General features: G+C 48.6%; 1 protein-coding gene across 2 annotated transcripts; it reads right to left on the bottom strand.

Annotated features, from left to right (window-relative positions):
* Positions 1 to 5,659: 5,659 nt before the first annotated feature.
* LOC105073628 (BPI fold-containing family A member 1) lies at positions 5,660 to 12,565 on the bottom strand. 2 transcript variants are annotated; one of them, XM_045521098.2, is made up of 9 exons: positions 12,455 to 12,565; positions 10,805 to 10,952; positions 10,477 to 10,636; positions 8,900 to 9,007; positions 8,427 to 8,576; positions 7,483 to 7,567; positions 6,838 to 6,901; positions 6,382 to 6,454; positions 5,660 to 5,856 (listed from the first exon to the last, which is right to left on the bottom strand). In XM_045521098.2, the coding sequence occupies exons 2-8, from the start codon at positions 10,935 to 10,937 to the stop codon at positions 6,417 to 6,419; spliced, it is 738 nt and encodes a 245-aa protein (XP_045377054.1). In that variant the 5' UTR covers positions 10,938 to 10,952; positions 12,455 to 12,565; the 3' UTR covers positions 5,660 to 5,856; positions 6,382 to 6,416. The 2 variants fall into 2 exon arrangements, with proteins under 2 accessions (XP_045377054.1, XP_010959255.1); XM_010960953.3 differs by having other exon boundaries at positions 5,660 to 5,853.
* Positions 12,566 to 13,152: the final 587 nt, after the last annotated feature.

Below are 13,152 nucleotides of genomic sequence, written 5' to 3'. Positions count from 1 at the left end.
AACTCCTTATTACACACATCACTCCTGGTAGTTCTGTGCTGATTGCTGCCTGACTGACCTTGTTGCTGATTCCCTCTTGTAGATCAGATCTAGATCCTGGTTGATCTGCACTGGAACCAATGATTCCTTCTAGAAAGATTTTGAAGCTAACTCAGGGCAGCAATGTTTCCTGAGCACCTACTATGTGTCAGGTCTTGCACGCATTATTTTGTGTTCACAATAATGCTACATACCATACTATAACACCTCCCTCTACCTTTTTTCCCCAATGATGAAATGAGGCTCAAATAATTTGCTTGAGATGCTATTCCAGGAAAAAGCTGGCATGAATGTTAATAATGGCTTATTTCTTGAGCTTTTACTTGCGTTTTACATGTATTAGCTGATTTAATCCCCACAAGTACCCCTCTGAGATAGGTTCTGTAATTATCCCCTCTTTTTGGATGAGAAGACTGGGAAGGAGGCTTGTGGAAGGAGAATGGCTGGCTGTGGAATGTGAAGGAAGCGATGCCTGCTGCTTTTTGGCCCAGCCCTTAACGATGTCCTGCCCACTGGCCCTCACTGCCCTGTCTTGGGGACTGAGGGGGTTGCACATTCCAGATGGGATGGCTCCAAGCTGGCGCATGGGGTGAATGTGCGAGTGAAGAATCAAACTTTATTGAGTCGCTCTGCTGAGGTTTCAGGGCTCCTTTGTTCCTGAAGCACAGCCTTGCTCTGTTCTAACTAATACCATAAAAATTTAGAATTCAATTCTTAAGAAGTGAGCAAATTCTGAGATGTTACTGTTGAGGGTAATTAGTGAAAGAAGGAAATGAAGAGTTGGGCATAGAAGGCATGAAAACAGGTGGCAGAGAAACTGCTGACGTTTTATGATGAAGACTTGGGAGAGAAGAAGGAAGCTGAGAGACAGTAGACCCAGGCCCTTGTGAGTAAGGGGATGGGGTTGGTGGGGGAGATAAAACAAGTCAAGTTGTTGAAGTTTGATATTGATGATCAAACAGAGATGTGATGCATGTTGTCAGGGCAGGAAGTCAAGCACACTCCCTCCTGCTTTCCACTGACTGACATTCAAGGCTGACACTGTGGTTCTGCGTGGCTGGTCACTGTGGCTGAGCTGCCTTCCTCCTTTCCTCCTGGGACCGCCTCTGCCAGGCAGGACCCTGTGCTGGATGGGGCCAGTGCCGCCCCCTTGTGTTCCAGAGCGTTCATGGTTATGGTGAGACATGAAGTCTCCTCTCCCCCTGGTTCCTCAACTCCAGCTCATTGATACTTGCCATGTGTGTCCCATGGAGTCTTTAGTGGCCTCTGTAGAATAAGAGAGGAAATGCCATTGGGCAAGGGAGGCCCACAGAGCTCAGGATGAATGGCAAAGACTGTGAGTGAATTTATCCAGAGATAAGATAGAGCCTACCAGAGCCAGACAGCCTGGGTTTGAATCCTGGCACCACAACTTAGCAGCTGCGTGTCCTTGGCCAAGTGACTCCATCTTTCTGTGTCTCAGGCTTTGCATCTGTGAAACGGGGCAATAACAATACAAACTTCAAGGGTTATTGGGAGGATTAATCAAATTAATCTGTAAGGGATGCTTCCAGCAGAGCCTGGCACTGAGTCAAGGCTCACTGAGTCTGCTCTTGTTATTCACCCTGCCTCTCCTTGCAATGCCTATGGGGGCTGTGGGCTGGTGTTGGGGGACAGAGTCGGGGTGGGGATGGGGATGTTGATGGGGAATGAGAGAGAGCTCCTCTGATCTCCCTCCTGTGGGTCTGGCTGCCTGGGCCCTGCCCCTGCCCCTGCCCCTGCCCCAGCCCCACCTCGCCCAGCTGGGTGACTTTAGGGATTTTACTCAACCTCTCTATGTCTCTGCAAAGGGAGGCCAATAATAACGGTACCTACCTCAAAGGGCTGCGTGGAGGATTAAATAATCAATTACAGGTACAGCCACAATCACTATGAACCAGAACTTTCCCCTAAGCCTTCTTGAATTTCTTACCCACAGAAACCATGGAACACCATGAGATGAGTATTGTTTAAGCCACTCAATTTTGGGGTGATATGTTACGCAGCAGCAGTAACTAAAACATGAACATGAGAGGACCCCTTCTGACTGTTTTGTGACAGAGAGCAGGGGCAAGACTGAATGTGTGTCAATGTTCGTCCCAAGTGAAAGCAAGGGATGAAAGCCTGAAGCAGAAGCTGTTCCCAACTGGTAGGAACATTTGAAAGGTAATTTTGTGTCATTTTTTTAGATTCCACCTATAAATGATGCTGTGGTATTTGTCTTTCTCTTTCTGGCTTACTTAACAGTATGATAATTTCTAGGTCCATCCATGCGAACTTATTTACAAAACAGAAACAGCCTCACAGACATAGAAAACACACTTATGGTTACCAGGGGGAAGTGGGGGGAGGGATAAATTGGAAGTTTGGGATTTGCAGATACTAACTACTATACGTGAAATAGATAAACAACAAGGTTCTACTGTGTAGCACAGGGAACCATATTCAATATCTTGTAGTAACCTATAATGAAAAAGAATATAAAAAAGAATATATATATGTATAACTGAATCACTGTGCTGTACACCAGAAATTAATACAACATTGTAAATTGACTATACTTCAACTAAAAAATGGCAATTATGACAAATTGCTGAAGACTGAATGTGGACTAACTTGAGAGTTAAAGACTTTTGGGCACCCAGTCTTTTTTTTTTTTTAACATTTTTTATTGATTTATAATCATTTTACAATGTTGTGTCAGATTCCAGTGTACAGCACAATTTTTCAGTTATACATGAACATATATATATGCATTATCACATTTTTTTCTCTGTGAGCTACCATAAGATCTTGTGTATATTTCCCTGTGCTATACAGTATAATCTTATTTATCTATTCTACATTTTGAAATCCCAGTCTGTCCCTTCCCACCCCCCCCCACCCCCTTGGCAACCACAAGTTTGTATTCTATGTCTATGAGTCTGTTTCTGTTTTTTATTTATGCTTTGTTTTTTGTTTTTGTTTTTGTTTTTGTTTTTTAGATTCCACATATGAGCAATCTCATATGGTATTTTTCTTTCTCTTTCGGGCTTACTTCACTTAGAATGACATTCTCCAGCAACATCCATGTTGCTGCAAATGGTGTTACGTTGTCGGTTTTTATGGCTGAAGAGTATTCCATTGTATAAATATACCACCTCTTCTTTATCCAGTCCTCTGTTTATGGACATTTAGGCTGTCTCCATGTCTTGGCTATTGTAAATAGTGCTGCTGTGAAAATTGGGGTGCAGATGTCATCCTGAAGTAGGGTTCCTTCTGGATATAATCCCAGGAGTGGGATTCCTGGGTCATATGGTAAGTCTATTCCTAGTCTTTTGAGGAATCTCCATACTGTTTTCCACAGTGGCTGCACCAAACTGCATTCCCACCAGCAGTGTAGGAGGGTTCTCTGGGGACCCGATCTTAAGGTCTGTGTACCATTTTGACAAATGTCCTTGGGGAGAAGACTATTCATGCTGACTGTGTGAACTCTGAGTCAGGTCAAGTAAAGACAGCCTGGAGAATGGGGTCTTCCAGGGACAGTCAACTAATGACAGTTCTCTGGGAAGGTGGCTTTGAAGTTGTTCAAATCAACCACCTTCTGCTTGCCTCCGTGCCTGCCAGGCTACCGGTTTTCACCAAGAGTGTGGACTTTTGGCTTTCAAATCTACTGTGGAGCTAGAGCATGGGAGATAGGTAAGCTAAAATGCCACAAAGCTTGTTGTTCTGACCAAGATTCATCAATTTTTATTGAATGGCTGCCTCGCCATCCCAGATTATTCCAAGTCTGGAGAATTTCAAGAGTTCTGAAAAAATTGGTTCTGACAATTTTTGCCCACTTTCTGACCGTTTTCATATAGGAAAGAATTGTTGGAGGCCTTTAATCTGCCATTGCCACTGACATCCTTCTGGAGAGTTTTTGAAATGTGAAAATGTCGCTATTAAAAGTCATAAATGTGTTCTGATTAACCTAGGCACTTGGCAGATTATTTTGTATCCAGGGGAATCTTAGAATAGTTAATTAGGAATTGAAATTGTTCGGGGAGGGAAGGACACATCTGTGGGCTTTAGAAAGAAGTCTGGGGGGCAGTGGGAACATTGGATCCAGAGATGGGCAGTGTGTGTATATCTAGGCGGGAGTGCAGTTTGGTGCCGTGGTCAGAGGGCAGCAGGACCATATGGGCATGCCTGTCCCTATCCACCGTGATTCTTGGGGCCTCCGTCACGGGGGATTCTCAGTCCTGACCTAATGTCTGCCCAGAAGGGACAGGAAGGTAAATAACTGGTGCCTGGGTTCTCTCCAAGCCCCATCAGGTTCTGGTTGCTGGTTTCCAGTCTGAAAGGTCTTTCTGTACTTCAGGTCATTGACTAGATGGTCACAACAATCATTCAGCTGCTTACAGATCTTAACTACTCACCCTGGGTTCAAAGATCTTCTACTTCTGTGAGTGTGGAAGATGCCTCCCCCCTTAAATCCTCACCAGAAGACTCATACTGTTCCCTATGTGAAAGGTAATTTTGTGTAAACTTCTTGCAGTTCTGAATCTGCTCATTCCCACAAGGCCGGGGGCTCTCCCAAAGAGCAAGGGACAGGTTTTCTGTGAAGTCTATGATGTGTCAGTCCTTAATTTGCCTTTTTGTTCTCTGTGACCTTGTGCACGTCATTCACATACAACCCAAGGCCTCATCTGTGCAGTGAAAGGATTGGGCTGAAAGCTGAAAGGTCCTCTAAGGACCTCAAACAATGATAGCATATTTATTTTTTATTTGGGGGACAAACTTCCCCAATCTGGTTTGCTCTGTTCTTCCTTCTTGCGTCCATTTTTTTCATAAATCTTATCTGCATTCAGTCTCAACTTCCTCACATCCCTTGTCTTCTCCGTTCCTTTAAAGTCAGGCTACTTCCTCTAAAAATATCACTCTTACCCAGGGCGTCAATCATCTTTTCACCTGCAACTCCAATGACCCGTTCCTGTGCTTATCTTTCCCAAGTCTTTCAGCAATGAACACTTTGGACCAGTTTGTCCTTCCTCCTACACTTCTTCCTTGCCATCTTTGTCACCCTCTTGCTGAGAGAACAGAGAAGAGGCCAGTGTGACTGGATGCACCAATGCAGAAGAGGACTGGTGGATGGCTTGTACCCATTGGCTTCCTGGACTTCTCCCTTGGGGTCTCCCAGGCACTTCCAGGCAGTGTGGCCACAGCTAAAGGATAACCTTCCTGCCAGAATCAACTCATCTCCCACATTTACAGTTACCTTTGGGATCCCTCACCTGAGGCATGGGAGGGAGCCTCACTGCTCACTCACCTACACCCTTGTAAGTCCACCTCCTGAACACCTCTCTGTTCTGCCATTTTCACATCTTGTGTGGTAACCTGGCATGTCATCATCTCTGCCTGGAGAGTTATGTCTACCCAAAGGCCTGTCCACCCATCCTAAGGACCACAGAGCAGTCACTCTGAAATCCACACTCATCCGAACACCTTCCTGTTCTGCTTAAGGCCAGTAAGATCTCCAGTGTAAGGTCCAAACTCTGGTCCACGGCTCCACCCCCCCAGACCAGGCCTCTTTCCAGCCTCTGAGCCCTCAAGTGATGGTGAGGAGTGACGAGGCTCCTCATACAGAGAAAGCAATTTTATTTTGCAAGGAACGTGGAAAGGAACACATGCGTGGTGGGAAAGCAGGGAGAGCTGTTTCCTTGGGGAGAAGGCTGCTCTGGTCTCCAAACGTGGCCGTGTCGTTGTCTGGGACTTGGGCCAGCCTGCTGTGAGCCCTCGGGAGCCTAGCAGTGGATCAAGCTGCAGGAAATGTTTCTGCTGGGAGAAGACCCCAAGTGGAATGGAGAGTCAAGGTCACTGACTCTTGTTGGTATTGACCCATCATCAAACCTGACTCCAGGGTTGGGAGGAGGCTGAGACCCTGGGCCTGAGGTGTCTTTTTTCAGCCACAAGCGGAGCCCAGGCCCAGGGTCAGGGGGCTCCTTGTGTGTATGTTTGAGTGAGTGTGTGTCTGTGTGTCCACATGTACTTGTGTGTGGTGAGTTTGCATATGTGTGTGTGTGTGTGTTGATGTGAGTGTGTGGGCTGGAGTGTGTGTGTGTGTGTTGTGAGTGTGTGGGCTGGTGTGTGTGTGTGTGTGTGTTTCTCTTTGTAGCTGTGTTGTGGTGCCACCTCTGTCTCTCCACCTCTGTCAGCATTTCTGGGGGCTTCTCTGTGCCCCTCTGTGTGTGTCTACATGGCTGTTGGTCCCTCTCTTTGGATGTACTGTCCCAAACCCCCCTGCTGCCCCTACTAGAAGAACAGCCAGCCCCCTGAATCCTGGGGAGTGGGGAGCAGCCTCACCAGCTCAGCAGAGGCCAGGCCTTTTCCCAGAAGGCTTAGACCTTGATGACAAGTTGGCCGGAGATCAGCTCATCTGGAAAGTGGAAAAAAAAAAAAAACAGGCAACCACAGTTGAGAGTGATGGTCTCAGTGTGAAGGAGTCCAGGGACCTCCATGTTCCCCTGGAGGCCTGGGGCCAGGGAACGGGGACTCTGAGATGCAGTCAAGCTCAGAATGGTCTTGGAGAGGCCACATGTCTCCCACCAGCCAGCCCAATTCTCAGTGTCAGGGACGACAGGGAGAGACAGGGCCTAAGCCTCAATAGTATCTGGATAATTCAAGGCAAAAAAGAGACTTGGAATGGAGAGAGTTTGAGGCTGGAGGGACCCAGCTGTCCTACAATATGCAGGACAGGGCTCCTTGGGGGACATCACTGCCCCTGCAGAGGGGAGGGAGGGCTTGGGAGTGGGACCTTACCGACAAGGGACTGCACCAAGGAGACGTCCAAGTGGCTGAGAGCCTCATTGACCAGAGGGCAGACCTGTCCCGAGGTAGAGAGGGGAGTTAGGCCAAGTGGCACCTTAGGGAGACCCCAAGGTTGATATTCTGGGGATATTTTCTGTCATTTTTCTGTGTCTGAGAGTGTTTGCTTCTAAACAAGCCCACAGATGAGCGCTCACACTTCCATACTGGGCAGAAGAAGAAACTGAAGGCACATGTGTGGGGTGCCCGATCACACAGGGGGCTGTTGTTCATTCTGTGATCTGACATGTTTCTGAACCGGGTGAACTGCTCTGGGAGTGGTGAGTATCTGGTTGTAGGAGGCACCCAAGCATAGGCTAGGTGAGCACTTGTCTGCAGCCATGGCGGGGTGGGCTGGGAGCTTCCCGGGGCAGGAGCCAATCTGTTTCAGCTGTAGTGTGGACACACACAGGGCCTGGCCCAGAGCAGAAACCAGTCAATGCATTTTGAAGGATGGAAAGAAGAAACATGGACAGATGGATCAATGGACAGATAGACCAATAGATGGAATTTATTTATCCAGCCGAAGGGCTCAGAGAAGCTAATCCCAGGGGCCACTTTCAGCCAAGGATAAGGAGCCTCCATTTTTACCCTACTTACTTTGCCCTGCACCAGCTCAGGAAGGGATTTATCCAGGATCCTGGTGATGCTGTCAAGAAGGCTTTGAGCAGGGAGGGAGCCAGATCTGCAAGAGAAAAGCCACGGGCAGTGCAGAGGCCTGGGCTTGGTAAGGAGAAGCCTTCAGAGGGGTCACTGTGCCCACTGCAGTCTCAGCACGGAGTTACAGGAACGGGGTCTCGTCCATCCACACCAACATGCAGGCAGGCAAGGGGCCCATGCAAAGGGAGTGACCCCCGACAGCAGTACATTCACCAGGTACATAGAGAATAAACACAAAGTGCCAGCACACAGTAGACTTTGTTCAGTAAGACTTTGTGGAATCCATAAATGAGTGAACAGTACTTAGTATGTCATTATCATGAGGCTTCAGTGAGACGATAAGTGTGATGCACGATCTACGTGTTCACTAAATATTAGCCATGACGGAGAAAACTCCTAAATTCAGGCCTTTGTCTCCCTTGCTACAGTAACTGAAGTAAGTAACTCAGGCAGGTTCCATAGCTATTCTACCCCTTCTTGGGACAAAGCACATTCACAACTATTATCTTCGGGGATTCCATCAAGAACTCCATGCAGCTCCATATTACAGTTATCTGAGTAAGTTGAGACTCAAGCTGGGGAAGCACTGCCCAGGTTCACTCAGGAAGCTCTCCACCTCTCCCCATTCCCCACTGGAAGATGGGGCTTGAACACAGATTCTCCTTGCTTAATCCAGCATAAAACTGGTCAGCCTAGCCTAAGAAGGGGTAAGTGACCATTTACCTATTCATTCATCCAGCCATCCACCCATCCATCCCTCTATCCGTCTTCTCTCCCTTCCATCCTCCACTCATCCATTCTCCCATTCTTCCATCTTCCCAACCATCCATCCATCATCCCATCCTATTGTCTCTGGGCAGGAGCAGCCACCCCTCTGGCCTCACCCATCAAGCAGGGAGATTTTCAGGCTGCCGGGGGAGTGAGTGCAGTCGCCAAGGACCAGGTAGACATTCTCGTGGTCATCTTCCACAGCTTTGACCTCTGCAGTGATGTTTAGCTTCACCTTCAGCTTTAACAGACTTCCGACCGGGGGCCTGCAGACGAGATCGTCTGTTGCATCTGTTCCAACCACATCCCAAGGCAGAAGAGGCTTTTCTCCTTGACAGGAATGCCAGCCTCGCCTCACTCCATCTTGCCCACGGCTGTACTCATCTCATTTTCCAGTAGGGGAAACCAAGGCTCAAAGAGGTTGAATGAATTTCCCAAGTGACCCAAGGTCACTCAATGTGGCAACAAATGAACCAAAGTTGAAGAATCAGTCTGTTATGTAGACTCCAACACCCTTTTTTGGCTACCCATGGTCATCAGGGTCTCCTTTGGTGAGCCATCCTTCCATGCCCCCTTGGGGCCCACTCACGTTTTCACATTGATGACCAGGCTCAGGGGGACGGTGACATAGAGACGACGGTCATCAGGGTTCTGCACAAGGCCAAGTTCCAGCAGCTGGGGATTAGTAATCTTCAAACTGCCCAGGGAGAAACATTGGAGGGGAAACATTCAATTCTCCAGCCCTAAACCTAGAAAGCACATTTAACCCAATCTTACCCATCCGAGAGGTGGAGCTCTCGGTTGAGAGGTGGGATGGAGGAGACAGGAGGGGAGTCTTGCAGCACAAGACACATGGGTTTTGAGTCCCACATCAGATGTTCCCTAGCTCTGCCCTGGGTCTGATCCTGACACACACATGGCCATCTCCTCACCGCAAGTCTATGAGGTATTCCAGGATAGAGACTGGGTCTGGATTATATTTGCAGCCCGTGTGCCAGCTCAGAGCCTTACAAAGAAAAGGGCTACTCCATATTGGTTGACTTTGTGGACTGATGAACAGGTAGGTAGATGGGTATGTGGGTGGATGTGTGTAAGTAAAGTGATTAGATGGAAGGGAGGATGGACAAATGGGTGTATGGGTGGGTAAGTGGATGAGAGGATGATGTATGGGCAACTGGAGTAAGTCCTTCACAAACACTTGTGGGTAGGAATCACTTATTCTGCCCCTCCTTCAATGGCAGCTCAATTAACAATGTTTATCATGGAGATCAAGGAGCAGGAAGTAGGGGGGAGTGGAGAGAGGATGGGAGTAAGCCTCTTTTCTCTGAGCTAACCACTGTGCCAAGCGATTTACACCCTCTTCAGTCCTCCCAATAATTTTTCTCTGTGGGTACTATAATCTTCATTTTGCACGTGGAGAAACCAAGCCCAGGGAGACTGAGTACCTTGTCCCTGGTCATCCAGCAGGGACATGGTTAATAGAAACATCAAACTCAAGGCTATTTGTCTGTCTTTGAGTTAGGGACAAACACCTGAGTGGGTAGGAATTTGGAAAGTGGCTTTTATCAAGCCCATGAAGGACCCAGACTTTGCCTGCTCATTGGCATCAAGCCCTTTCATCATTGCTCCTTGCTTAGAGAGCTCTTAGGTGGCTCCTGGATTGTTCATATTGGATAGATTGTTCCATGGACATCACATGATGATGTAATTGAGGAGAGCATCTTACACTTTCTTGCTTACATCAAAGGCCACCGTGTTCTAAGGGATTTCACAGGTAAGGAGAACAAAATTATCATGGTGCAGAGGAAAAGGCCTTGGCTTTGGACTAAAGTAAATTAGAGGGAGATCTCCTCATTCTAGTGGTGTGAGCACAGGCACCTTTCTGGGCCTTGGTTTTTCTATCTGTAAACTGGGGATTATTAAATTGACCTCAGAGGGTTAGAGTGAGGATTACAGATGATGCTGGGGACTCAGGACTGGGGACAATTGCTGTTTCAAAGAGGGCTGGTGTTCCCTGCTAGACTGTGAGAAGGGTCTCAGACTGAGTCCTGGCCTCATGTTCAGACCACCACCCTCCCTCCTTCAGGGCCACTGCCTGGGGCCGTCACATCTCCAATGGGGGTTCTCTGGCGGGGGGGTCCCAGGCCCTATTTTAGGGCTACTCACTCAATGATATTGTTCAAGAGAGAGGTCACTGAATTCGCTTTCCTAAGCAGGCCCCCCAACAGGCCACTGGGAGCATTCTCTCCAGACTTCAGGATGTCCAAGAGCGGAAGCGTTTGGAGACTGTTCAACAGACCCCCAGAGAGCAAGTTGTCGCTGAGAGCTGGAAATGGAGATGGGGTCCTTGGGGGTCAGATATGACAATTACGAGTCCTCAGTCCTCTCCCCTTTTGCCCCCCTCTTCCCAACCACTGGATAGTTGGACACACACACACACACACACATGCACACATATACACACCTGAAAGAGTTGTCACAGACCCTCACTTACCACTAATCAAACTTGCAGGAAGATCTAAAAGAGTCGAAGTCAGATCCACGGGCACGTTCTCGTCCGGGGCCGACTGCACCGTGGTCTGGGCCAGTAGCCCACAGAAGACAATGAGGCCCGCAATTTGAAACATTTTCTCTCTTGGTATCTATGGACAGGATGACAGGTCCAACGTGGCATGGGGACCAGAGAGGAATTCATCCACCGCCTACCCCCATCCCCAGCACACCAGGGAGTGAATATCAACAGCTGACACCACTCAGCGTTTCCTCAGTGCCAGGAGCCAGGCAGAGCGCTCCACGCTCAGTGACCGATTCCATCTTTACCCTCAGAGGTGGGCCCTCATCACCTGCATTGCACCGGTGAGGAAATGAGGGCCTAGTGAGTTTAGGTAAGTCTCCCCAAGGTCACAAGTACACAATGGGGATAGAAGTTGAAGCCAGATCTCTCTGACCCAGAAGCCTCTGTTTAAGTGACCATCAGATTTCCTCTCCAACTGGCCTTGCTCACAATGGCTTGAATCAGGCAAAGCAAATTAAAAGGCTTAAACATGCTAGTGGCCGAGGAACTGGACTGCTTTGCCACCATCCTTGCTAAGTCTTTTGGTCTGTGTGTAGCCTGTGAGGGTTTGTGGAAGCCCTTGCAAGTCATGAGAATATCAAAGGTGGCATGGTTGTAGCTACCATCTCATCCAGACGACTGTTTGGAAATACTGGGACCATCCAAAGTCCTCATTGCACAAGGAGAACCAGAGGACCAGAGAGGGGTAGTGACTTTCCCAACACCACACAGCAAACTGATGGTAGAGCTGTGGTTGGAGGTAGGTCTCCCTCCTACCCCCGACCCCTACCCCAAAACATACACACTATCTTTTCCATGACTTTCTTTTCTCCCTCAAGATGACCTAGAGGAACTTGTGGGACAGCCCCTGACATCTGCTTGCCTTGTGCACCAGTCCCTTCCCAGCCCACCAGCTCTCTCAAGGGTCTATTTGGAAGCCAGAAAACATGTCCAAAGCTGGAGCTAGTTTCCACACTTTGGAGACACTTGGCTGCTTTGGACAAAATTCCATCAATTGGCTGATTTGACCAAAGTGCTATCATTGCTGTGGCTCGCTGAAATCAGAAGGGCTTTTTGTTCTGAAGAGCCAATTGTGGCCTCCCTGGGGAGGTAAACTTGGCTTGTGGCCTCTGAATCTCTTTTGGGCAAGAGATCTTTTAGCCAATGGAAGCTAAGGATTGTTGGTCTCAGAAAAATGTACAAAATTGGGTAGATTTTAGGTTTGTAGCTAATGGTCTGAATCCACAATGACAGCCTCAAGTTAAGACTCTTGCCATAGAGATTTGGATTTAGGGCCTGAGGAGCGGGCCCACGAGAGAACGCTAATGTGGAATTCAGCAGTGCGCCTACAGCTACCTGCTCCCCAGCACCTTCAAACAGCCTGCTGCCAAACACTTCTACGTCGATGTTACTGGTCTCTTAGGGAAGCAGAGTGAAGAAGGGCCACCCCCATCTCCCCAAAATGGCCAGTCCTGTTTCTCTTGAAAGACCCCCAAAGAGTGATGCTAAACGCGGTCAGCCAGTGCTACCCCACAGCGAGGAGGCGGCACCTCTGCTGCTCGGAGCCGGGGTAGAATGGGCAGGTCTAACCTGGGCTTCTCGGAGGTCCCGGTGGCTGTCCCAGTCTCCTCTTCCCTCTCCTGCTTGCTTTGGCCGAGGAGGCAGCCTCTTTTATAGTGTGGAAATCAGGAAACATGTGATCGGATGATGGGTTTCTAGACAATTCAGAATTCTGCAATCTGGTGGTGTCTTTCAGCGCTCTCCAAAGTAAATAATTGCCAATCACATTCATAGGTGGAAGAGTTAAGCTGTTTGATTGACAAGAGAACAACTTGAGATGGGAATGTAACTTAAGACTTCATGGTTTATGAGTCAGGCTGGGGCTGGGCACCCACACTCCAAGGTGACCTGGAAGATCACACTTGGAACACCAGGAGAGGCAGCTGGCGGAGCCTGGGAAGGCACCTCGGTCTCATATCCAGGCTCTTTCTCACTCCTGGTCCACTGACTTTTCTCCAATTGGAGGCTTCTTGTTCCCAACGTGTCAAAAAAGAGTCAAACTGCCTCTGATTTCCCTACATCTGGGATGCCCCTCAGTTCCAGGGCAGGGGTCTCCTGGCTTCTGAACCCCAGTTGCCTTACAGTCACATGCTGGGAGCTAGATAGAACCCCGGGAGGGAAAGATTACTGCTCCTCCTTTGCAGAGGAGGAAACAGGCCTGGCAGGCCAAGTGTCCAGGGATGCAGCAAGGACGGGGCAGAGTTAGGACTCAACTCGTCAGGTGATAA

This window comes from Camelus bactrianus, chromosome 19 (assembly GCF_048773025.1).
Source record: "Camelus bactrianus isolate YW-2024 breed Bactrian camel chromosome 19, ASM4877302v1, whole genome shotgun sequence".
NCBI lineage: Eukaryota > Metazoa > Chordata > Mammalia > Artiodactyla > Camelidae > Camelus > Camelus bactrianus.
Note: the sequence above shows the minus strand (reverse complement) of the source record. Positions and strands in the feature narration are given on the sequence as shown.

What these genes read in the sequence shown, in the direction of transcription:
- LOC105073628 (XM_045521098.2), bottom strand. Translation starts at nt 10,937, where the DNA reads ATGTTTCAAATTGCGGGCCTCATTGTCTTCTGTGGGCTACTGGCCCAG. An exon ending in TCCTGCAAGTTTGATTAGTG is followed by an intron (nt 10,637 to 10,804) that starts GTAAGTGAGGGT and finishes CTCCATTTCCAG; the next exon opens with CTCTCAGCGACAACTTGCTC. An exon ending in CTTGGTGCAGTCCCTTGTCG is followed by an intron (nt 6,455 to 6,837) that starts GTAAGGTCCCAC and finishes TCCACTTTCCAG; the next exon opens with ATGAGCTGATCTCCGGCCAA.